The sequence below is a fragment of the Rhinopithecus roxellana genome, chromosome 6 (assembly GCF_007565055.1).
Source record: "Rhinopithecus roxellana isolate Shanxi Qingling chromosome 6, ASM756505v1, whole genome shotgun sequence".
Taxonomy (NCBI): Eukaryota; Metazoa; Chordata; class Mammalia; order Primates; family Cercopithecidae; genus Rhinopithecus; species Rhinopithecus roxellana.
The window spans coordinates 125,158,895-125,185,894 of NC_044554.1; the positions used below are offsets into that span (position 1 = coordinate 125,158,895).

Consider the following 27,000-nt stretch of genomic DNA (forward strand, 5'->3'; position numbering starts at 1 on the left):
TGGAGTAGAGAGGAACTTCATAATGCACATCTAGTTTTCTGGCCCATGAACTGGAGTCCCTGAGCGAGTACTGGAATTCTGAAGACACGTGAGCTAGCCCTGCTCCCCTGTGTCTTCTGAACAAGACATGGCAAGACAGCAATACATACACGTGCTTTCAGGCAACACATGTTTTAGGGTAAGTACTTTTGGGGTCTGTTACTTAATATCTGACAATTGACATAACTGATTTATCCATTTTAGTGAGAAGGATTTTTATTGATAAATGAGGTTTCCAAGTATTCCAAGACCGATTTGATAGTGTATTCTCCAAAAAAAGCCCTACCTCATGTCTCTCCCAGTTAAACAGTGCTTTGATGCTTCATGATGTCCATATTTAGGGTCAGCATTCATTGTTCAGCTAAGATCACTAGGTCCTTGGAATATGGCAAGCAGTTGATATAATGGCCTCAGTTTCTATGGCATGGATGCAAGTCGGTCTGTTAGAGCTCACAGTAAAGAGCTTTGTGAAACACTGTGCCAATCAGCAGTTTCCCTTTGTACACAGAGGCAACTGTACTGCCTTGCAACACTGTGCCATTTTCTGCATAAACCTGTGTCACTTTAGGTTCTTCTGTTAGAATGTTCTGGATTTGAAGCACCTGTGAAAGAAATAACATTGAGTTAATATTTTTGTCAGGTCACTTAAAACAACCTTATGCATAGGGTCCTCCTCCATAAGAAGCCATATAATCTTATACAATGAGATAAATCCTATTTTGTTCCAAAATTACACTTAACACATCTATTTCCTCATTTGGGAACAGGTGGGTACTGATCTCAAGTGATCTTTAGCAGAGGTGGAGAGTATCTAAACCTACTGGGGTGAGGCAGGAAATGCAAATGAGCAGCACATCCTGGACGTGGGACATTAGGGAGCAGTGGGGACTTAAGTAAATGTGGAGGGAGGAAGCTGTTAACTCAGTGTGATGGTTAACAATGAGTGTCTACTTGATTGGACTGAAGGATACAAAGTATTGATTCTAGGTGTGTCTGTGAGGGTGTTGCCAAAGGAGATTAACATTTGAATGAGTGGGCTGGGGAAGGCAGACCCACCCTTCATCTGGGCAGCACAATCTAATCAGCTGCCAGCGAATGTACAGCGGGCAGAAAAACATGAAGAGGAGAGACTGGCCTAGCCTCCCAGCCTACATCTTTCTCCTGTGCTGATGCTTCCTGCCCTCAAACATCAGACTCCAGGTTCTTCAGTTTTGAGACTCAGACTCGCTCTCCTTGTTCCTCAGGCTTGCAGACAGCCTACTGTGGGACCTTGTGATCAGGTAAGTTAATACTTAATAAACTCCCCTTTACATATATATATATCTATCCTATTAGTTCTGTCCCTCTAGGGAACCTTGACTAATACACTCAACAACAGCCAAATTGTTGCCATCCAGTAATTCAGGTCTGTTTTCATGTATTTTCAGGTAAGTCAGGAAACTGGATGTTTACACTTAATTCCTGGTTTTTAAAATGCAGACAAAGAGAAAAAAAAATGTGACCCCCAAAAAACCACATCTCTGTACCATACTCAGGTGTTTTAAAGTTAACCTCCTGTCTCTAAATGTATAAGATTTTGTAAGTTCAGTTTCCTTCACTTAATTGAGGAGAAATGTGATTGCATCATTAATAGTGTAGTATCATGTTAAGCCAACCATATGAAATAGCCAAGATTTGATCATTCTGGCTGTCAAAAATAGCAATTGCCTGTGATTCAACTTAGTATGAAAAGCACTACACTGAGGTAGGAGACCTGGGTCATGTCTTGGATCTTCCACTTACCATTTGTTTCTCATCTGTAGAATGAAATGGGTGGGACTAGATTATCTCTAAATTCCCCTTCAACTCTAATATTCTATTATTAAGCCTTTATGATAATATATAATGACTTGAAGAAAGGATATGTACATCACAAATGTGGCCAACTGTGAAGGCCAGTGCCTGGATCTAAAGGGTCTGTGGGAACTTTCAAAATGACCTCTTAAAAACAGCTGGCACCAAGGACAGATGTCTTAGGAAATTGCCATAGCATTAACATGTAGTAGTTACAGGTAAATAGTTGATGGTGAACCTTGGCTTAGCTAAGCTTCTTGTTAATAAAACTAAATCACTCTTCTAGGGGCAGTGCATTAGATAATGAATTGTTACTACTTTTTGCTATTCCTTTGCAGATCAATCATTAGAAATGAAGTATTTTTTCCAGAAAAACAAACCAACTCCATGCTATAGCAAATGACCCAAGATGACTAAATGAGCTAACAAGCCAGAACAAATTAGAATCTAACATTCTGCTCAGTTCTGAGCACTGAACGCTCCACAGCATACATTTCTTCAATTCTATTAAACATACCATTCAGCAACCCTAATGGCTAAAAACTAGCAAAAGGCAAAAAGGATTTCCATTAAACATGATCACAATTGTCCTGTAAACCTAGAGATAAAAGATAGGACAGCCATAATGTAAATGGAAATACACATTTGGATTTTTTTTAACCCAAGAGATACGGGCTTTAACACTTTTTTTTCCTGTTGGGCGGGTGAAATGGACTCTTAAAACTCAGCTTTAACAATACATACACAGCAGTAGACAAATATGTCAAAATGATGTCATATATATGATGTAAATAATAAGTAGCCTTAGTAGATACTGAAAACTCAGTAAATGTGCAAATACCTATATTGAAGTAGGTTGCAAATTCTTATTTGTACCCAAAATACTTCACTTAATAAAGACCATGGACAAAAAATGGGACCTTTGAGTACTGTAACTAAGGTGGAAGATGAGATCTTCTAAGCCAAATAATTCCAGCGATTTATCTTGCCACCTGCAGGAAGATCTAGAGAGGCTGGCCAATGTGCTCCAGGACTGGTCCTTTGCATGGACCTGTGCATATACCACCACACAGGAAGGGGGAGTTGAATAGGAAGGCAGGTAACAAATGAATGATTAAACTATAGCAGTATGCCATCATTATGTTCTTTGAGGATCCCTTAACGAGAGGCCGAGTTCCTCCCAGGCAACCCTCTCCACCCACCACCGTATACCTGTTCTGGCTTCTGGTATTCATTTCCTCCCCCCTCACTAGCCCTGAAGTACTGCATTATCCTCTGTTGATTACCCTACACTGTGTCCACACATTTTTTATATAGTCCTTTGATTAAACTCCCCTCAAATTATCCAATTTAAGTGTGCCATGTGTTTCTTGCCTAGACTCTGACTAAAGCACCTTCAAAGGCCTTTATTTCTGATCATTTGGATCATCTATCCGTGTCCCCCCTTTTATTTGCACATAGAATTGAGAATTATGTTTTCAACTGAACAAAACAATAGCTGGGAATAAAGTCACTTATCTGGTTCATTTTTAAAACTAACCTCAGATGCAGGAGGATTCTCTGAGTCATAGAAGAAGACTTTCATGCCATTGGGAATGGCATCCAACCCAAAGGTCTCCTGTCTCAGGATCCACAGATATGTTATCCACGAGGGTATTAAAGTCGAGGGACTTAAAAGATTAAAAACAAGAAAAGAACAAGACATAAAGTAAAACACAATTGTGATGGAGCAAAATATATCAGAGAAAAGTTGCCTCTTGTCCTTGGTCACCACACTGCTGTTTCCAAGGATACAATTCTGCCCCATTTCAATAGGACTCACAAAATTCCTCTGACCTTTCATCTATGCTAGTATTTTATCAGTTTCCAGGACAGAATGGGGATAGGGTGAAGATACAGAAAACCAAGAATGACTGTTAAAAGTTAGACAAAATCATTTGTACCAACATCTGTGCATGAACCTAAAACTGAAAAAAAAAAGTTTTCAGTGCAGCATAAAACAACTGCTTCTAAAATGGCATGTGCAAATGATATTTTTATAAGCATTCAGAAAACCACCAGGAAATGTAAATTCATTTCTGAGAAGAACATCAATGAAATGTGGACTCTTTAATGGCTAATCATAGGCTGTGCCGCCAGAGAAGAAATGATCACCCAGGGTCTCATTTTTGCCTTGAAGTTGAGGAAAGGTTTGTTCTTTAGTTTCTTGATGTTATTCAACTCCCTGTTCTTCTGCTGTTTATTCTCTAAATATAAGTTGCAAGCATTTGATGACTGCACAGATTGCTGTTGAGGCTTTGTACAAGGATCATAAATAAGACCAATGATTCTTAATTCCACCATTCATCATCTTGTCTGCCTTCTACCAGGGAGAAATCCCATCTATTTGTTTACCTCTAATTCTCAGTTGGAGAAATAATATCTACCATGTACCTCAGAGACCAGCATACCTCAGTGCCCAGAGATCCTGTAAATAACTGGTCATGACTCATTGTAAAGGCCAGGGCATGAACAGACAGCTGCAGAAAACCAACGCTTCCTTGTGCCTCCTACTCAAAATGAGAGCTGTTCCTCACATGCCCAGGGAGGGATTAGAGGACTCAAGCATCGTGGCAGAGCCGCATTCTCGCCACCGTGCAGAGTCATCAGTCTTTCTTACCCCAGAGACAGGCAAGACAGGTGGCTCCATGCTTTCTCCATCCCTAAACCCCTGTCCATCCCAGTGTCAGCACACCACTCTGATACCATAATGTCTTTAAATGAGGAAATGTTTGTTTCAGGGCTTTGCTCTTATCTTTGAAAGCGGCATAGCCGATTGGTGAATTCCATGGCAGATGAAACCTACTGAGATGAGAGTGGGAGTGGGAGAAGGACACAGAAACCTGGGATCCCATTCATTCAACGTGCAATTACCAAGCTCCTACATGAGCTCTGCAAGAAATGCAGCATCTGGAGAGCACCAGGTACCCAGCAGATACAGCTCATGCCACGGAAGTGCTGACAGTCCAGCAGGGAACCTATTCTGAGTCCAACAATGAACTCCTTGCCTTGCAAATAAATAATGCCTCTCCATGCTAACTCACGGCAAGACCCCTGCATATTGCATCTCACACTCCCACAAAGGCATCTGGAAAATTTCACATTCCTTGGTCAAGAAAACTTAATAAATTATTGTCTTTGGGAAAAACTGTATTCTCTGTTAACAAATATTCCAGGTTTTTGCGAATTGAGGTTCATCAAAGTGTGACTAATCCATTGACTAAGTTCTGGAATCTTTTTTGGAGAGAGGAGAGAATTATTTCTATCGTAGTAAAATATATATAAAATTCGACATTTTAACCATTATTAAGTATAAAACTGAGTGGCATTAAGTATATTCACAATGTTGTGCAACCATCATCACCATCCCTCTCCAGAACTTTCAGTCAGCCCCAAACAGAAATCCTGTACCCATTAAACAATAGCTCCCTGTTCTTCTCTCCCCCAAGTTCCTAGTAATCAGCATTCTATTCTATTTTCTGTCTCCATGAATTTGCCTGTTCTAGGTACTTCCCATTAGTAAATTGTACAATATTTATCCTTTTGTGGCTGGCTTATGTTATTTAGCATTATGTTTTTAAGGCTTGTCCAAGCAAGTTGTAGCAGGTATCTTAGAACTTCATTCCTTTTTTTTTTTTTTTTTTTTTTTTTTTTGAGACGCAGTTTTGCTCTTGTTGCCCAGGCTGGAGTGCAATGGTGCAGTCTCAGCTCACTGCAACCTCTGCCTCCTGGATTCAAGTGATTCCCCTGCCTCAGTCTCCCAGGTAGCTGGGATTACAGGCACATGCCATCACTCATGGCTAATTTTTTCTATCTTTAGTAGAGACAGGGTTTCACCATGTTGGCCAGGCTGGTCTTGAACTCTTGACCTCATGATCCACCCACCTCAGCCTTCCTCAGTGCTGGGATTACAGGCATGAGCCACCACAGCCGGCCAAGAACTTCAATCCTTTTTAAGGCTGAATAATATCCGATTGGACATAAACCCGTCCACACCTCCTCCAAAATTTAAGATTGGCCTCAGCTAGTTTATGAAATTATTTGGCACTCTCAAGTATTAATTAACTGACATTAATAAATACAATCTTTCAAAAGAAAGAATAATGTGACAATTGATGGATAACCTTTTTGAGGTTTTTATGATGGGAGACAAACATGGTCTATTGCTGAAATTGGCCTTGCCCTCAGTCTCGCCCTGGCGGGAGCAGAGCCTTGACATTCTGTGGTGAAGGTATGTCACATTGGGTTCTATTCTCATAAAATTCTTTAACTTTCGCTTTACAGAAATATCTATTGTTAAAACTGCAGCTTGTTTTTTATTCCCTCAGCCAGTATGAGCATGTGATCCATTTTACTTGAGCTAATACCAAAGTAGCCCTGCCAGTGATTTTTAATGTCAAACATGATGTTACATTTGATGTTGCTTTAAGGTAATTTTCTCTGAGTGAGGCCCCTCATGACAGTCCCTCAGATGTGCTGACAGGAACAGTCATACAATTGGCGCTGATAGTGCTTCCTGCAGTGGGCGTTTATGGCAGGAAAGCAACGTCTTGTTGTTTTGCAGAGGTAGAGGGCTGCTTTCACAGGGCTCTAGTATGCTCTTGGTCTCTCTTTCCTCTCCTTTGTGTTTTCAGCCCTTTTGACTCCAACCTTCAGATGACCAGAATTAGTGGGGACAGGAGGTGAACCCCTGAAGCATGCCCAGCCCCACCACAGTAATTTAACAAGTATTTGTTAAGTGCCAACTAGGCAGTGCGAATTGTACTAGGAGCAAATAGAAAAACAGCCTGTCCTTGTGGAGCTTACACCCTAGTTCGGGAATCAGGTAATAAAGGGGAAGAATAAAATATGTAGTATGCTAGCAATACATGCTGAATGGAAAAATAAAGCAGGAAAGGCGAGGGAAAATATGCAGGGGAAGGGAGCAGTTCCAGGTTTCGAAGACCGAGCTGACGTTTTAGTAAAAATGAAAGGAGATGAAGGAGAGGGCCGTGGAGATCTGGAGGAAGGTTTCTCCTCCTAGCAGAGGGAGTGGTGCCCCATTCTGAGACAGTAGCAGGAGACATGGGGCAGGGACACAATGGTTGGAGGTAAAGGCAGAGAGGTGAGGAGCAGCCAGGTCACCCGGCAGCCATTGTGAGCGCGTGGACTTCATAAACATTGTGGAGAGCAGCCCTGCATTAAGTACAAGTTGAGGCTATTTCTTGGCTGTTCCATCAACGTCGAGGAAAAGAGAGAGAGAGAGCGGGGAGGAGCGGGAAGGAAGGTGGAGGAGAGGGAGAGTGGGAGAAAGGAAGGAAGAAAGGCTGGAAGGGAGGGATGGAAGGAGGGTCTGGGAACACAATGCCAAGCTCAAAGTTTGCTAGAGCAGAAAGAATGCAAGGTTCCTGGGTGAGAGGTGTGGTTTGCTGTTTGCCACTCTGCAGTTGAGTAAAAATGAACAACAAACACATAACCATGCTAATGACTCTTAATAAAGGAGTGAAAAATTGGTTCTCACCCACACCAATTAAGCAGTCCTTTTCTCTTCACATTTAATTTCACAAATCAATTAGAATCTAATTATCACTCTGCAAACTTACAGTGTTAATACATCTTACCTTCAATGGAGTTAAAGTCCAATTAGCATGCTTTTCATACACATGAATCTTATGAGCCAGCAATTCAGCTACATAGACATACCTTCAAAGAAGAAAGAGCTACATCAAAGTACTAGAAGTAACACAACTTGAGAGATTAAGATGAAGTTGTAATAACTATTCATAGGGAAGAACTTCGCTTAAGGAATGGAAAATGGAACCCATCTCAAACACACTAAATTCTGAAAGAACTCAGTGAGTTTACAATGCACAGAGGGATTTAATCTCTGCAAAGTTATTTCTGAAGGAGGGGACGTAGTTGTCCTTATCAGTATGGAAGGAACTTAACCCTAACACCAACTTTTAGTATCTGGGAGTAAAATGCATTACAGTGTTTCTCTTTTGGTTTGTCAATTTGTGTCAAGCCCCGGGTTCTGCATGTCAGGGGATAGTGAGTTCTCTCCCAGGAAAGTTGCAGGAAAGCCCTTTGACAACAGCTCCTTGTTTTAATCCAGAGAAAAATATGAGAGAAGAAAAGCTGCTTGGACTGGATCGATCGAGAGAAGTCTTCCTCCTCTTCTGCCCTGAGTCTGGTCCTGACTCTGTGGCTTTAGTCATACCCCACAAAGATCTGGGGTTAGTCTAAGCACTGTGCATCCCCCCAACAAAAAGAAATTACTGCTCGATTATCTTCTATTTTCAAAAACTGGTCTATGATATGAATAATTAAAAGCTGTCCCTGTCCCTGTTGCTCACTTGCTCACTCTTTCTTTCTCTGTCTCTCTCTCTCTCTCTTTCTTTCATTTTTTTAGATGGAGTCTTGCTCTGTCACCCAGGCTGGAGTGCAGTGGCGCAATCTCAGCTCACTGCAACTCACTGCAACCTCCACCTCCCAAGTTCAAGTGGTTCTCCTGCCTCAGCCTCCCTGGTAGCTGGGATTACAGGAGTGTGCCACCATGCCTGGTTAATTTTTGTATTTTTAGTAGAGACGGGGTTTAGTCATGATGGCCAGGCTGGTCTCTGACCTCAGGTGATCAACCTACCTTGGCCTCCCGAAGTGCTGGGATTATAGGCATGAGCCACCACGCCTGGCCCCTGTTACTCTTTCTAAGCGTATGTTACTGACTCTGAAATCCTTGATGATGATGCAGGATGAGAAAGGGCATATATATGGATGCATATAGATATTTAATGCACGTACCAATGCTACCCAAAATGCAGTCTCCAGACCAATGTTGGTTTGCAAATTGTTTGTTGTAGGGCCCCATGAGATAACATAAGTCAACTACATCACTAAGCACACTGCTTAAACTGACGTTTTTCACAGTAATACTTTCTTGATGAAGGAAGTATTGTCTTGATTTACATTTTGGTACAAATTCCTTATCTTGTCATAAACCTGAACTACTGACATATGTATACCTGCATACTATTCATCTCATTATACACTCAAATCTTTATTCAAAACAAGTCTATTCAGACATACTAAATCTTCATCACAGTTCCCCCTCTTAAAATGTACTTTTTTTTCCAAAAAGGAAACAAAACCAATATGCCTCCACAACGAAATTTTTGATTTGATAAATTTCACCCCCTGAAAAATTAAGACATTTTACATTTTTCCTAATTTTATCTCACTAGGGTAACATGTTAAAATGTATCATATTACTTTAAAAAAGAATATATTCCAAGATATCTCCTGAGAATCTGAGTAAATCCACTACATTTCAGAGAGTTCACATACTTGCCATCAGGTGAAATGTTGATTCCATTAGCAAAATCAAATCCTTCTGCCACCACTCGAACTTCGCTTGGACTATAGTAAACAACATATGACCACGCTAAACCCAAATACATCTCCCAGGATTTTAAGTAGGGGTCAAGAAAATAGTGATCGTTTGTGGCATAAAAGTGCTCAGGTCCCACAGCAACGATATCATTCACACTGCAAATAAAACATACACACATCATATATAAGGTGAAGGTATTAAACATTACAGGACTATGAATTGGCATTCATCGCCATCTATTCCTAAAATCAAGATATGGGATGGAGCCTTCATGCTAACTATAATGGAACAGAATTAATATGAAATTAGTCCTGCCGATACAATCCTTAAAGATAATCATTGGTCTAAGAAATCTGAGGAAGTGATTATAGCACTGTAACATAAAAATCCTTTTATATGTTACATCGTGTGTGTGTGTGTGTGTGTGTGTGTGTGTGTATGTGTAAATACACTAAATTCAGTAGAAATTAAATTAGGCCAGAAATCATTGTCAGGACAAAAACGTGCTCACATATCTGTGCTCACATAGAACTAACTCCCATAAGAAACTGAAAAAATGATGAACCAGCAGCCTGGATACTTGCATTTTAGTTAAAGCTCTGCTACTATTAGCTGCGTGATCTAAGAAAAATCAATCCTTTCACATATCAGGACCTCAGTTTCCTTATCTGTGAAAGCAGGATGATAGACTGGTCTGTCTTCCAGCCTTAAGATTTCGTGATTCTAAACTGAATGAAATGTCCATGAACAAGAATGCTCAGAAATAGAATGCTATGGCTTTTTTCCCGCTTTCTGATTAGGATTCTCTCTCTGTCACTGAAAATGTAAGATATATGAGTCTATTTTTCTGCTTTAATAGGTACAATAGTGAACACATAAGTGAGTCATTCTTTGCTGATTGAGGTGATGGAAGTTCCCCAGGGCATGATCTGGGAGAAAATTATCTCTGCAAGGCGTCGTGGCCAGCGCATCAGCTCTGACGCAGCTCTGAGCTCTCAGGCAAGTTAGACAGGCATGCAGAGCCTAAGTTTTCTCATCTGTAAAGAGAGGTTAAATGATATTCTCAAAGTCATACAGCTCATTAGTAGAAGACTAAGGGTCAGGATCTTAATTTGTGGAGTTGCAGTGGGAATTACAATGAGACAATGCCTCTTGTGTGCTTTGCAGGGAGCATGACATTCAATAAATCCTCGATCAATGGTAGCCACTATTACAACATAAAAAAAAAAAGGTCTCAGAATTTAGGATTAGTCTGGACGGGCACCAGACATAAATCTGCAGTCTGATTTTACTCTCTCTTTTTTAAAAGTAAATTTCTGAAATTAGTATGCTGGACTATCATTTGTCTGTTTTTCACAGAAAGGAGCAGAATGGAATGATTTAGAGCAATAGCTTTTTATTGCTGAAATGGGGGTGTAGTAAAATAAGTAAATAAATAACAAATTTTTAAAGGGAAATAGAGTAATAGCTTTGAAATCTGATGGACTTCATTTGAATCCTGACTCTGCTTGCTATCATAATGTGGGGCCACAGCATTGTCACTAAATTTTGAGCCACTATTCTAAACCTCTGCTTTCTCTGTATACCTTGAAAGGCTAGGGTAAGAATAAAATGAAATAACGAATGCAAAGGCCTTTGCACCATGCCTGGCATACAGTAAATGACCACTAATAATGCTTGTGATATATGAATAATAACAGGTTTAAATTATAATAGATTTAGTAATTGGAATGCTAATGTTATAAACAACCATAAAATACAAAGAAGAAAATACACACAGCTAATCCTTGGGTTGAGAGAGCAGAACTCTAGTTAATTATGGCACCGTGGTTATTTTCAGTCTCCTTCTATGCTGCCTAAGACCAATATTTTTGCAACTGGCTCAAGAAAAAAATACTCCAACCCGGTAACTTAGACAAATCTGAGATTTCCAAGATTAAATGTTAAAACACATAATTTTTTTCACTATCTTGTAGCGATTTAAGGCACCAGCTCTGAACTCATGTTACCAGGATTAGAATCACAGCTGCACCATTTACTGATGATGTCATCTAGGGGAACTTAACAATTACTCCAGGCCTCAACTTTTTAAAAATCCAAAATGGATATAATACACCTAATTCAGATGGTATTTGTAAAACATCAATAAAAAAATCTGTTTGAATTAGTTAGTGCAGCACCTGACTTACAGAGAAAGCTCATTTATTAGTGTTATCATTAACCCAGCTTCTCCATTCTACATACTTTTCTCTACTTTAAATCTTGGTGTTCTTCACATTCTCCAAACACTCAGTGACCTTATTCTTTCTCCAAAATGTATTTGTTAAATGAATGTATGAATGAACTCTTCTACCAAAAGCTGTTCTCCGAACTTTTACTCATCCCGCTGGAGCAGAAGATGACCTGAGCGGGGGTTCCTACTTGGTCACTAGTGAATTGATTGGCCCTCATCCAGTAATTCAATTTCTCTCCAATCTCATTTTCCTCATCCTCAAACCACCTGATAAGAAAGAAGAGGAAGGGGTCCCAGTATCACAGAGTGCACCCCACATACCAGGCCCTTAGCTAGGTACCTGCAAAGAGTACACATCTAGATTTACAGATATGGAGGTAGTCAAATGCTATACATAAATTATACAAAAATAGGTTGGGATTCTAGACAATCGTAATGAGTTGGAGGTAAATGTTTTAGAAGATAGTGGAAGGTTGTTCTCCTAAATCCATCACTGGCCTTACAAGTCAGATCTTCATAGGGCATGTGAGAAAGCTGACTGAGATTGGGGATCCTTGAGTGTTTTATTTCACCATATGTTACATGAACAAGGCACCTAGGGTGGAATTGAGTGTTACCACAGATCTACTATTGCATAAGTTTTGTGCAATCAAACAGCAGTGGAGGCAGTATAAGGAGGTCTTAGATGCACTTGATTTAGGGTCTCCTCCTGGGCCTGTGTTTCTAATTCATGGAAACTTCCCAGAGTCTACTTTTTAATATAAATAAATAAGCTCATGATGTCAAATTTATCTATGAAGCCTATTTGGGTTTGAAATACTAAGTCTGGTTCTGAAGAAGAGCAGGATTTTTTCCTGGTAATAACTTGAATGGAGATCCTGAGGCCAGGAGCCAGCCTGGGAAAGAGAGGAAAAGAATGGGCTGTCTCTGAGGTGCTTGAGTCCTCAAAAGGTTCTTCAGAAGGGCATGTGGAGGCGTTTGTGATCATTAGAAACGGGAGTTGAACAGCCATACCTACTCTGGCCAAAAGGAAAAACCAAAAGTGGATTAACTATCCACTACAGCTAAAGGAAAATACAAATGTGCTATATCTCAGTACTTAGGCAGAAGTTTATGTCTGATGGTTTTTAGATGCAAAAGCGACTTTTCTTCTTCTTGAAATTTAAACAACTCCACCGTGGACTTGGCATCTGGATGGTTCACCACCAGGAGGTACACAGCATTATCTGAGAGGAGATTAAAAACAAAAACGAAACATTAACTCAGCTCTCACTGTCAGCCCTCTTTCCAAAACCAATTTCAACCCACCTCCACCTAGTAGTTAGGATGTCAGGCAGATGGAATATTTTCATCTCTTTGTAGAGTGAAGCATTTGTGATTGTTCCTGTTCCAAAGAAAAGTGGCTCAAGGAAGAACCAGTGACAGTCTCTGAAAACTCAAAACTCCATAGGAGAAAAAAAAAATCTCAAATTAAGAATGAGTATCACTGACACTAAAACTCCAAAGAACTCTTGAAGTTTTCCAGTTCAAATGGTCTCCACAAGATGCACAGTTGTGATGAAAGGGATAAAAACTATGAGAACTCCCCAATATGAGAAGGTGTGCTCAAGTGTAATTTACATAGTGTGAGGTGATAAATTTCACAGAAGAACATCTGAGAAATTGTAGCAAACAAACAGAAGCAGCTTCCTTGGGTCAGTGGGACTTTAAGAATACAAAGGCGACTCATCTAAACGGTCAAGAATGTGTGATCAGAGTTGGCAAGTAAAAGTTAGATTGTGGTCTTTGCCTTAAGAAAGAGTAAGTCTTTTGAAACCTCTGACATGATCAAATTGGTGGGTTTAGTTTAGTTTTGTTTTGTTTGCTTTTGTTTTTTTTTGTTTGTTTGTTTGTTTTTGTTTTTGTTTTTGTTTTTGTTTTTTTGAGACAGAGTTTCACTCTTGTTGCCCAGGCTGGAGTGCAATGGGGCCATCTCGGCTCACTGCAACCTCCCCCTCCCAGGTTCAAATGATTCTCCTGCCTCAGCCTCGTAAGTAGCTGGGATTACAGGCGCCCACCACCATGCCCGGCTAATTTTTGTTTTTAGTAGAGACGGGGTTTCGCCATGTCAAGATGCAAAATTTGGCAGGTTGAATTGAGAAGATTTGAACAGAGAAAGCTGCTAAGATGATTTTCATTACCCCTTTCAGCAAACAAGTGTTTAATTTATTTTAGTTGGTGTTAAATGCTACAAAGGAAAAATACAACAGGATAAAAGAATAGAGAGTAATGAAGTATTATCTTCATGGGAGTCAGGCATGTTCTCTCTGATGAGGGGATGTTAGACCAAAAACCTAAGTGAAATAAGAGAACGAATATGTGGATATCTAGGGAAACAGCATTCCAGGCTGAGGAGAGAAAATGTGTAAACGCCCGGGGGCAGAAGTTCCTGGACATATTCACTTAATAGTGAGGTTGTGGTGGGAGCAGAGTGAAGGCAAGAGAGAGTGGGAGAGTGAGAGGGAGCCAGAATCGGTCCTATTAGGGCTTAAGGTGAAGATCCAGGCTTTGCTCACTGGCCCATTTGAACCAAGGAGTAACATGAGCTGAGGCTACAGCAGTAATCCAGCAATGTGGAGAGAAGGGACTGGACCAAGACGATGCCACTGGCAGTAACAGGCAGGAAAGGTCATGAGAGGTATTTGAAAGGAAGAATCCAAAGGCCCTGAATACAGCTGAGGAAGGAGGGTATGGAAATCAAATTCAAGTGAGGATTAAAACCTGGATTCACATTTTGTGCAGTGGATTCTACTTCTAGAAATTCATCCTAAGGATATAGTCACAGAAAATACATGTGCGAGAAAGCTGATTTTGGCATTGTTTGCAATGAGCATAAAGGTGGGAACAACCTAAATATCCATTGGCAGATGAGCTTATATTACAGTGCTCCCACACAAGTGAATCCCAAACCACCTTGGCAAAGCAGCTGCAAATGTGCTGTATGTAAAGGAGTCCATGATGTAGTGTTTAATGCAAAAGCAATTTATAGAAGAGGTTGTGTAATACTACCTCATTTTTATTTTAAAAAGTATCCACACATCAAACACTACATATCTTTGCACTTAAAAATATTTTTAAAATAAAATGTAATGGCGATGAATGGGTGGATGAGTGGAGAGTCCACTGAAAGGGATATGTGTGTGTGTGTGTGTGTTACATGGGGAAGAGAAGGAAAGATAAAAGGATGGAAAATCATTTTCAACATTTTGAGTTTAAAGTGTTTATAGGAAAGGAACCCAAATGGAACTGTCTAGTAAGCACCTGCGGCATTAAAAGTGAAGGGCTAGTGAAAAGAATAATAATAATACCCCTATTTGGGGATGTCCTCCTAGAAAGCAGGCAGTGTGACACTGGTTTGAAAGTTCTGAAATAGAGAAAATAAAGAGGAAGCAAAAGATCAGACCTCTGGGGTAGTGCTCAGGGAAGTAGCAATGAGTGACAAAACAATGAATTAGGGAGAAACCTGCAGTAGGATGAGAACTGGAGCAGCTAGGGGCACTGCAGCATCAGGGAAGAGCAAGTTTTGTGAAGTAGAAAATGGTCAACAGCATAAAAGGAGGTGAAGGAGGCTGGGCGCGGTGGCTCACGCCTGTAATCCCAGCACTTTGGGAGGCCAAGGTGGGTGGATTGCCTGAGCTCAGGAGTTGGAGACCAACCTGGGCAACACAGTGAAAACCCGTCTCTACTAAGAAAAGAAAAATTAGCCAGGCATTGCGGTATGCACCTGTGGTCCCAGCTACTCAGGAGGCTGAGGCAGGAGAATTCCTTGAACCCGGGAGGTGGAGGTTGCAGTGAGCTAAGATTGCGCCACTGCACTCTAGCCTGGGAGAGAGCGAGACTCATCTCAAAAACAAAACAAACAAAAAACAAAAGGAGGTTATGGAAGGAAGGAAGGGAAGAGGGAAGGAAGGAGAGGGATGAAGGGAAGAGAGGAGATTTGTTAATAGGAACATCACTGATGATTCTCAAGGCAGCAATTTTAGCCACCCACAGTGGGGAAAGTCCAGAAGAGGAACTGAATGAGGGATCGTCTGATGATGAAATGGAGGTAACGGGTATAAACGTGGTTCTTAACCCTAGCCTGACATTTTTATGAACTGAACAACTTTTAACAAGTACTGTGATCCAGGCCTCCCTCAGACTAATGGAATCAGAATCTATCGAGCTGGGGGCTGGGCATCGAGTCTTTTTAAACTCTTCAGGTGCTACCATGTGCAACTGGGGCTGAAAATTAATACAGAGACAAGGAAGTAGCAGCAAATAGAAAGGGAGAAATGGGATAAAGACATAAAGGATGAAACCAACAAGTTATGTTGAAAGGGACCAACATGCAGAAGAGCATTTTGAACACAGAACAGAGGAACCAGCAGAGAGGAGGCACTGAAGGTGATGGGCCGGCAGAAAACTGACCATGGTGACTTTCTGTCACTTGACCTATAGGTTGCAGATGCCTTGGGTTAGAAAAATCTGTTCCTGTAAATGCCTGAGTCTTGAAAATTGTTTAAAATGGAAAAGCTATAATGATCAGGGCTGGATATTATTATTATGGTAATTATAGGAATAATGTGAATGTTGGTATTTTACAAAATTAGGTGCTTTACAAAATTAGGTGCTTTAAATAGTTTAGCATTCTCAAGTATTTTAGTGGTTTTACTATAAGGGTCAATTAACATGGGGGTAAGTTTAAAACCCAGAGTAAGAATGTTATTCATAATTATGCTTCGTTTGGATGAGAAAAAATAATCCATTTATTGGCATGTTTTTCTGTTTTTGTTTTAAATTTGGTTTTGATTTTAATAAACAATAAATATTGTTACCTTCATCTGTGAATGTGCTAATCCCATGAGGGTTAAATGAAGATAAGTCAAATTTACTTCCAGTGATCCCCAGTTCCAACACTGTTTGATCTTCTTCATTCAGGTCCATCAGAAGTATTTTTCCAGGATTGTTGGGGTCGAAACTCTTTATTCCAGGATATTTTAATCCCTTATAAACCATGGAGGAGAAAAATCAAGCACAATACCAGTACTTTAAATGCTAATAGAGACGCTGCATGGGCCATGGGTTCGTGTTGACTGCTCCAAACCACAGGGCTAGCCAGATGGCCACATAGGAAGCCTCTTTTTTTTTTTTTTTTTTTTTTTTTGATAAATAAAGATTTTTATTTTTGTATAATACAATAAAGAATACAAGAAAGAATACTAAAAATAATTGCCTTTCACTTATTTTTCTACTTACTAAATTTTATAGTCTTTTCCTTTTATTAAGAAATGGAAATAAGTTGAGCACAAGAGAAGACCTTATAGCAGATAATATTTTATAATATAAAATGTTTTGTAAGATAAAACAAAAGGTGCTTAAAATTATTAGACTATGGAATCAAGCACACAAGTTACTCATTTTAAAACAGCAATGGCTTTTTTCCTTATTCATTAAATATGAATGTTTTTGTAATTATTTAGAAAATCTGTGGAGCTAACGTACTGTCTATCGTATTGACAGATGAAGTCAGAAACATTCCTAATCCCCAAATATGGGTTATATGGTTAGTTTTAAAGAAGATTAATGCATTCATCTAACTGTTTTGAATCAGTTGTAAGAGAATATGATGCCGTATACAATTATTATTCAGAATCATACCATGATTGAATTTTCTTTCTTTAGAATGTGTGCTTTTAAACAAGATATACTGCTTTACAGTGACAATATACTTTTTTGTTAATTGCATCTCCTTCATTTATTTGAAATAAATGTGTATGCATGTCTTTTTGTGCACATATATGCATGTCTCTATAGGATATATTACTAGAGATCAATTCCTGGTTAAAAAGGCAGACGTATTTTTTACTAGAAATGTGAAATAGCCTCGTTAAAGTTGATGCAGCCGCTAACAGTATATTAAAGTACTTATTTCTCATTTACTTTCCAACACTAATATTTTTCTTTTATATTTTTAATTGAGAAGGAAGCCTCTTAAGTTAGTTTGCGTGATGGGTCCCCAGGAGAAGTCTTCTGGAAGCCACATGCTCCACTAAGCCACCCCACACAAACCCTTTCATCCCCTGCAGCAAAATCATATGTGCACCACACTATAGCTTCCAGCCCATGAGAAAGATCAAAAATGGAAGAGCAGACCCAAGAGGCAATTAATAATAGTCTTCAATGATAGAAGAAAGGAATACAGATACAATATTGGTTATGGCTTTTACACTGTTCCCTGGTAGGTCCTTGGAAGCATCTCAAAGACAGAGGTTTAGTGGGTCAGAGGAACTACTTTCTTAGCCTTCAATCAAAACAACAAAGCTGTTGTTTTATATATTGGGTTCCCATATAAGATTTTACTTAAAATACGCCTTATGTTGCTCAAGAAATGTTTGCAAGACATTGCTTTGCAGGATGACTAATCTACTATCTTTGTAAGAGAAAACTGGACTAAATAAATTACAAGAGGTAGCAAAGGCTTTTAAATGACTGGATGATTGTCTATTGTTTCCTATCCACTCTGTTATGATATGATCCCCAGGCCAGATGGTAGACTTCTTTTGTTTTGCACTGTATCAGCTACCATAGCGATCTATATGCAGGAGAGTTTCAACAAATATTGTGGATTCTCTCTTCAAAGCTTGGGAATTGGGACCTATCAATAATGTTAAATTAGAGGGCTTATTCTGTAATATGTTTAAAAATGTGAAAGTTGAAATGACATGTGAAGTAGTATACATTAAATGTATATTTAATTTAGCAAATATTTGAATATGGCAATTTTAAATACTTCAGGGAATAGACAATTGAGGGGAAAACATTGTTGAATACACTGAACTCATAAACAAATTGCTGCTATAGAAGCTAAGGTAATACAGTTCAATGTAGACCGAAGAACACCAATATGCATAGAACACGCATGATCATAATTATAGCAGAGGTGTAAATGCATACATAATTTATCTTTTAAACCATGGCTGTTCATTTTATTTGAAAGTGGGCACTGGTATACAGAAAGCCTAAGTGAAAGACTTAAACTGCCAGTCCTAGAAAACGTTCTAGAACACAGAAAGACTTAAACTGCCAGTCCTAGAAAACGTTCTAGAACACAGAAAAGTGAAAGAAAACACTCACAGAGCTAATGAAAGCCAGTCCATTAGGCAGTATCTCCAAGTCTTCAGAGCCAGTTTCTGCCAGAAAAGAGAATAGAAAGTACAGGTTGTTTCATATTACTGCAGGAAGTGGATCCATTTCTTAACACCTCACTTGAAACTGGGACTATATGTTACTCTTCTTTAACAGATTCAGAATAATTCATTCTTTCATTTATTCAAATTGATGAATGTGATTATATGGAAATTAAAAATATATTAATATCATTAACAAGTTTAATTAAAATTTATACTTAGTATATTTGTTTTAAATTGATGGACTAGAGCTTTTTCCTCAAAGACTGAAACCTCTTAAAGTTCATGGAAATTCACAAAATATACAAAAGCCATGATTATTTGAAAAGAACTTGTTGTTTTCTAAAGATACAGGGTAAACTACAAATATGTGTTGATACTTAATAGTTTCAAAACAATTAAACCCTTGGAAAGCGATATTGAAAATATAAGCAAATTCCAAATAGTTGAGTTAAAATGGAGATACATTTTAGGTGATCCAGAATATGAATTTTTACTACTAATTACAAACATCAGTTAAATATTACTGTCTTCAAGTTAGTTATACTTTAAGTACATGTAAATTTTTAACATTTCAATTTATCTAGAGAAAAATGAACTATTTGATAGGTATTTATACACTTAGTGAAAAGTATGCTTTTCAAAAACCCAGTGATATTTGATATCAATATCATATTTTCTAGAAAACAATTGTGCCGTAAGATATCTAGTGAAATTTAATGATACTAAGTCATCTGGTCTAGCCTCCTGAGCCTTAATCAACTGAGATGAATAATTCTAAAAGAACAACAACAACAACAAAAATGCCCAAAACACACAAAAGCATGATCTCAAAAAAACTGTCCTCAAATAACAAAGCTTATTGGTTGGAACCAGCTGGAGAGTTGAGCCCGGGGACTCTTCTTGTTGGTTGCCTCCCAGCTGCTATTCCCCTACCCTTTTATCTTTGCTGACAGGGCCTGCCTCCCACGTTGGAGGTTCGATAATTACTTTCCCAGCATCCTTTGCAGCTAGGGCACCAGCCTGTCCTCCAGCTCTGACAAACAAGATCTAAGGAGAAATCTGCTGGGAGCTTCTGGAAAAAATTTTCCTCTCCAATATCAAAAGACATACACATAAGGAGAAGCCTTGTGGTAATTGCAAAGTCCCGTCAGAGCTTTTCTAAAAAAAAGTTATCTTTATTCACTGCTTTATCTGGCTCTCCTGCCCCTCTTCTGCCGTCTCCTCAGGTTAGATTACCATGGAATCAAACTTCATTCTGTTTTTTTTTTTTTTTTTTTTTTTTTTTTTTTTTTTGCTCTATTGATCAAACAAAAACAAACCAAAACTGCCAACACCTTGGTAATATGTTAGTAAAGTCAAAAGTCAAACAACGTGGTATTTATCATTAACTACCACTGACTCTCCTGATTCAAAATTTTATTTTTCGACAAAATTAAACAGGCACATTAATCACACAAAAAGCAAAAAAATACCAGAAGTTTAAATGAGACCCTTCTTCCTCTCACATACATACCGATTCCTTTAACTAAATTACAGTTAGGAAGTTCTATGGGTTGTACCTCTCGGAGAGCATTAAGTCGTGTTCTGTGGGGGAGAAAGAAATAAAACACACATAAAACTATTCAGAAATTATAATTAAGTTGCAAAGTTAGGCAACCCACAAAGTTCTCCTTCACTGTACTTCGCCTGAGTTTCAACTCCAGAGTTTTTCCTGCAATTTTTCCAGGCAAAGCCAGGGCAAGACAAGTGGGGAGCTTTGGGTACAATATTTAGTGTTTATTTAGCAGAGGTGGATAGGTACACACAAGAGATACATAGTACCCTCTCCAGGGCTCTGTGTACTTAGGCAGGCACAGGAGCAATTTCATCAATGTGTAAGGACTCCTAGGTTGAAAGTCCGGGTAAATGGCAACATGATTCCAGTTTATTCCATTGATGTTTTAGAGTTGCTGACAGATGGGCAGCCTCCTACACATCTGCTCAGTCTGACTCCATAGACTGGACTAGGCATCTGCTTTGTGATGTAGTGCTTGAAAAATACAGGTATGTTGAAAGGATTTGTAACTTCAGAAAATCATACACAAGGCCTGTATGTAAAAAGGCATTTCACACACACACAGGTGCACTCACACATGCACACACACATACACAGGAGCAACTTATTAGATATGAGTGCATAAACACCATGGAGAACGTCTGAGTACAGGACAAAGGAAAAATGAACAGATGTGAGAGGGAAGTACCAGCCAACTGCCTGAGCAGAGCGAAGCTACTGATGCGGCGTTTGAAAGAAACAGACGACATTAGCACAACCAAGAGACTTAAACAATAAACTTTTTTTTTTTTTTTTTTTTTTTTGAGAACTAGTGATACAGTATTGTCAAGGCAGGTAGTGACAATTATCCAAATATCCCTAGAAATCTTATCTGGCTTCAGATAGGCTAAGAAATTTACTTGTCCTCCTGATGACTTGAACTCACAGGAGGAGGATGGGCTACAGGGGGAATAGACACACTAGATAAAATTCTTACTGACGTGGTACAAAATGATAGGAATTTGGGGGCGATTGATCTTTCATTTATTCATTCAGAAAAAAATGAGTATATTCCTAACACCAGGTCACTGGCTATCATTTTCACTCTCTAAGAAAATCTGACCTAAGAGGCAAGGAGTGCCTCTTAGTAATCTGCTTTGTAAAAGTGCCACAGTTTGTCCCAATGCACAACCAGAGTAAAGAACCACCAGTCTAGGTACTAGAAATACAGAGATGAATGAATAGATGATGAAGGCTTGGACTGTGAGGAGATTGTGGTTTCCTAATTGATGGATATGAACTTAGAAAGCAGACGTCAACAGAAGGTTGGAATCTGTCCCATAACCTAAGAAATGGAAAGGTATTTCAAAAATGGAAATCTGACATTATAATTGCAAAAATTCACAATAAGGAAATAAAAGGGGAAGTGATAGAGCAGTGGCTTGCAAACTTTTCAGACGGAGACTCACATTAGGAAAAGTATTTTATATGGTGCGAACACCCAGCACATGACACACACACACACACACATACATACACATGCACATCTGAATCAAGCTTCACAAACAATACTTGCCCTAATCTGTGTGATACATTCATAACTTTTCTGTTCAATTCTGTTTTATTTTAAAATGTTAGTAATTATTTACTAAATTGATTTTGTTACCCACCATTTGAAAAAACTCTGGTCTAGGGAAAGTGTAGTGAATATTTGTAGCATGCCCTCAAGGAACCGAAGCACAGGTAGAAGATGTTAAGGGTGATGGTCATAACCAAGGACAACACAAAGACTGGCATGGAAGGAGAGATTCAAGGACATAAAATCACTGAATGGGCCAAGACTTGTGAATAACACCAAGGATAGTCAAATTCACTTTTCTTAGACTCAAAACCACATGGGAAGAATACTCACGCTGCCTGACTCACAAGGGTCACTAAACATATGGGTTCACAAAAGATAAAGAAAGGCAGAACTGCTCAGCTCCTATTCTAATTCAGGCTTCTCTCTCATAGAAGATGATCTCTAGCCTGGAAAAGGTAGAATAATCATAGTTAAAGGGAGCCCAGGGTGGGCAAGGAGGCATTAAGTCAGCACCTGTTGATTTGGGTTCCAATTTGTGGCCCAAAAATGTCATATCTCTACAGGATAATCATTGCTACTACAGTTCAGGTACCGTATATGCCCTCGTTTAATCCTCAAACATCTCCGTGAGGTATTGTTTTCCCTAAGTCATAGATGACTAAGATTAAGTGGCTTTCTAAGGCCATAGAGTTATGAAGTGGCTGAGCAGGGATTGGAATTCAAGTGTGAATGCAAAGCTCATATTTAGCTCTCTAACCAGGCAAAATCTACAGAGAACACTGCTTAAAAGCTGGATGAGGCACCTGAAAACTGACTCACCTGTGTTATTATCATCCAACTCATATTTTTTCTACCTCATTTTCAATGTATTAGGAAATATCTTGTCAAAGGCTTAAGTCCAAATGTTCTGGGCCTAAGAAATAAGGGTCAATGTCTGAGATATGTCCCTGATTCACTAGACTCTGAACTCTGTGCAGAAACCATACAGCCTTTGCTGTGAATTTGTCTGAGTCTGCTTTGTGCTGCTCTAAAGGAACACCTGAGGTTGAGCAACTGATAAAGAAAAAAGGTTTTTTTGGCTTATGATTCTGGATGGTTAGAAAGTTCAAGATTGGGTATCTGCATCTGGTGAGGGGCTCTGGCTGCTTCCACTCATGGCAGAAGGTGAAGAGGCCCCAGTACTCACAGAGATCACGGGATGAGAGAGGATGTAAGAGAGGGGAGAGGTACCAGGCTCTTTTCAATCAATCACCTCTCTCAAAATGAATAGAGTGAGAACTCACTCACTCGCAAGGAAGGCATTTATCTATTCATGAGAGATCCATCTTCATGACCCAAACACCTCCCACTGGGCCCCACCTCCAACCTTAGAGATCAAATATAAGGTTTGGAGAGGACAAACATCCAAACCAAAGCAGAAGTATTCAGTGAAAACACATGCTGGCTGCTCACAGAAGAAAGCAGAGATCTTTGTCTAGGCATTAAGAAATCCATATCCATTCTCAAACTCTTCCTGGGGCCAAATTCACTCTCATCAGTCTATTTTCTGCTCCTACATGTGCCTCATTCATTCAAATTCCTTTTCATGGCCTACTACGTGCCAAGCCCCCAATAAGGGCTCTCACACATACTTCCTCATTTAATCTTTTTAGCCACCTTTGAGAAAAAGATGAGTGCTTACCCTGTTTTGTAGGTAAGGAAATGGAGGCACTGAGAGACTCAGTACTTTGCACGTGGTTGCTTATTTAAGAGGGTGGAGTTGGGATTTGAAATTGGGTGTCATGATACTAAGGACTCTTCCCTGTATCTCTTTCATACCTCTTTATTTGCTCACAGTTTTCCCTTCACCTAGAATGCTCTTTAGCCCCTTACCCACTGGGAAGACCCCTACTCATGATGCTTTGTAGCTTCTCCAGTCTTCTGCATTGGGTAATAACTCCTTAGTTTACCCTCAGGAATCTTCACATATACGTCTGTCAACTTTCTTACCATAGTTGTCAGTTTCACAGTTGTCAGTTTTAGTTCTTTTGCTCCCAGTAGACTTTAAAATCGATGAGTGAATACTGCATCCTATTCATTCCTATAACCTCCAGCAGAAACACAATGTTTGCAAAGAGAAGGTACTCTGCAAATGTCCACTGAAGTGTTTTGTGGAGATACAAGGCAAGTACTTCGGACTGAGAAGATGGCGTTGGTTGCACTCATAGGGGAAGCTGGAGGGTTGGAGGATTATTTGTCCTTATCTCAGAGTTTCAATGAGGTATAATTATAATACATATTCAAGTATCATTAGATTTCATAGGTGGATTTTTGAGATTACATATGACAGCTATAAAAGCTAACATTTACAGGACACCTGCTATATGCCTGATTTATATACATATATATATGTTTTTATATAAATATAGTATATATGTGTGTGTATATATATACACACATACATCTATGCTGTAATATGTATCATTATCCCCTAGTTTTCAGGTGGAGAAACAGGCTGGAACTTTTCTGGAATAAAGTAGTAAAATAACTTGAAAGCTGCAGAAATTAGATCTAACCCAGTTCATCAGAAATCCACCACTACTCTCTTCCCACAACTGTGTGTTGCCTACAGTAAGCATGGAATGGCAGAAATGCATTGAGAGGCCTAACGTTAGCTTTGTGGTTTCCTTCTGAGAAGGAAAACTCAGTGGACTCAAGTATTGCAATTGGCAATGTAGGGACAAGGAAGCTGCCATACAGATGCAGCGCTGCAACATTCCATAGCCCAAGTTGGGGTGGGGGAGGGGAGCTGTTTCTACCATCATCCAAGGCATTCCCTGGACTTGTGCGGCACATACAGCGACTACAAAGGTGGGAGACTCGTGGTCTAGCGGAACTCTCTCAGTTCCTTTCTCTGTGCTGCTCACACCTGGGAAACTCAGAAATCTCTTGAGGCATCCCTTGTGTGCTTTCATAAGTTCCCTCCAGCCCAGACACATATAGCTTCCTGTGAGCCCCACACACATACACTCCAAGTCTGAAGAAAAAAGGATGCATCCACGCTGGGGATTTGGCTCGCTCCTGATGCAGGCTTCAGGATCTCATCTCTTGCCTTCTCTCCCTGGGGCAGATTCATGGTCTCTAATCCCCCAGGGATTTTGTTCAATGACGCTGGTTCTGATTCAATAGTGTGGGGTAGGGCTTGAGATTCTGCATGTGCAGGGAGCCCCCAGGTGATGCTCAGGCATCTGGTCCCCAGACCCAGTTGAGTAGCTAGGTTTTAGGGGTTTCCAACAGTGGGTACAATTTCCCTTCCTTCCTCTGTCTGAGCCACTCCAGGAGGCTCAGCAACCCATCCTTTATCTATATATTTTTATCTATACCTATAATCTCCTATAATAAACCTATAAGAAAAACTCACTAACTGTAATTTTTACATGATTTAAAAGCCAAGATTACCAACTGCTTCTTACTTTTTTTCTAGCACTCTGTAACTTAAAAATAATTAGAAAAACCTCCACAATAATTAGTAAAAACCCATTCTGAATATAAGCTTCTAATTAGTAATAAGCATATATAATTTTTGTATATTTAATGTTGATTGGGTTTTACTTTAGAGTAAATAAGGCATTGTTGACTAAGCCTTAGAGACTAGGATGATCTCTAGACTATGAACTCCTGTTAAAAGTTATGAAACTTTTGATACATTCTTAAAATATCCCCACTCTCCTTGTGTAACACTTAACCGTTTATTAAATACTTTAAAGGGAAGCAGGGAACTAACATTTATTGAATAGCTACTCTGTCAAAGGCAGGTGTGTATTACCATTTCCAGTTTACTGAAGCAGCAAAGGTTAGAGATGTAAAGTGATTTGCCCAAAATCCCATACTCACGGAGCAGAGCTAAACCCCAGGACATCAGATGCTGGCTCCAGGGTTCCCTCTTCCCGGCCTGCCCCCACTGAAGCGAGTCATCACGGCACACGTTAGCGCCCACCTGCTTGGGTCCACACGCAGTTTTGCTGTGGCCCTCAGTAGCCTCAATTTGAGAATCTTCAAGCCTGGAAGGTTTGCCATGGCCAGGCAGTCAAGGCACAGAAGGGACGGGGACTCCTTTCTCTAATTCACAAAATATCAGGAGAACCCCAGCCTGGTTAGTCAGTTTCCTTCCGGGTTGGGAAGTGAATCTGTAGCCAGGGCACACAAATCTTCATGAAAAATTAATTCGTGTATGCTGACAACCTGGCCACTCACAGCCCTGGCAATTGCCTCCTTATCCCATGTCTCAGGCCATGAGCAAGAGTTTGTTTTCAAGGGGCACATGACAGCTGGACAAACATTTAGGAAACCCCTGCAGAGTGTACATCTAGCACCTGCCTGTAAATGTTCTGTTAACAGCCTGAATCCTACTTTCTGGGGGCTCATGGAACTGGCAGAGGGTGAGGAGGACGAAGGCTGCAGCCCTCACCACAACCCAACTTACTGGTAAGAAAACCGGTGGTTCTTGAAGAGTGCTAGTCCCATCCCCAAGAGGGTGAGCGCAATCAGCTTCGCCATGGTCAGGGACAGACAGACGGATCGACGGGCGTAGACACCGACGGGCTAGAAGGCTATGCCTGCCTGCAGCCGCAGCCTAGCTGGGGCGGCGCCGATTGGCCCGCCCCGCCCCTCCCCGCCAGGTCCGCATCTCGCTGGGCGGACCAGGTACACAGAAAGCCCCACTGCCGGAGCGGAGCGCTTTCAGCCAAGCGCCTTTTTGCTCCTTGCCACTGCAAAGAGAGAAGACCGAGAATAGGTGCCTAGTCCGGTCGGGGAGGGGAGATCAAACAAGCTGAAGTAAACAGAGGTGGGAAAGGACAGTCAAGCTTTGGTGAGCACTCACTTTGTGCCAACCAGGTCCTTGCGGCTCAGAGGGATTCAGGAGCTTGATCATGTTGACAGCCAAAAAGGTGCGGAAGGGAGGGCTGTGGTAGGAACCCCTAAGATCTAACTGTTCTCACCAGGCTACTACTCTGTCACCTTCCAACATCTGGATTTTAAGCATCTTTCTCTCAACACCACTCTGACTTTACAGTTCACTCAAGTACATCCCCCACACAGCTCATTCATTTCCTCACGCAGCTGACATTTATTGAGTACCTGCTATGTGCCAGGCGTTGTTCTAGATGTTACATAACAGGA

At 40.1% G+C, this 27,000-nt stretch overlaps 1 protein-coding gene across 1 annotated transcript; it reads right to left on the reverse strand.

The window, feature by feature from the left end:
• Positions 1–233: 233 nt before the first annotated feature.
• PON1 (paraoxonase 1) lies at positions 234–26,473 on the reverse strand. Its single transcript, XM_010356260.2, is given in 10 exon segments — positions 234–641; positions 3,413–3,466; positions 3,468–3,542; positions 7,512–7,593; positions 9,235–9,435; positions 12,613–12,739; positions 16,370–16,538; positions 18,669–18,724; positions 20,238–20,308; positions 26,303–26,473. Coding segments are annotated over 10 exon segments (1,068 nt in total). The 5' UTR covers positions 26,377–26,473; the 3' UTR covers positions 234–482.
• Positions 26,474–27,000: the final 527 nt, after the last annotated feature.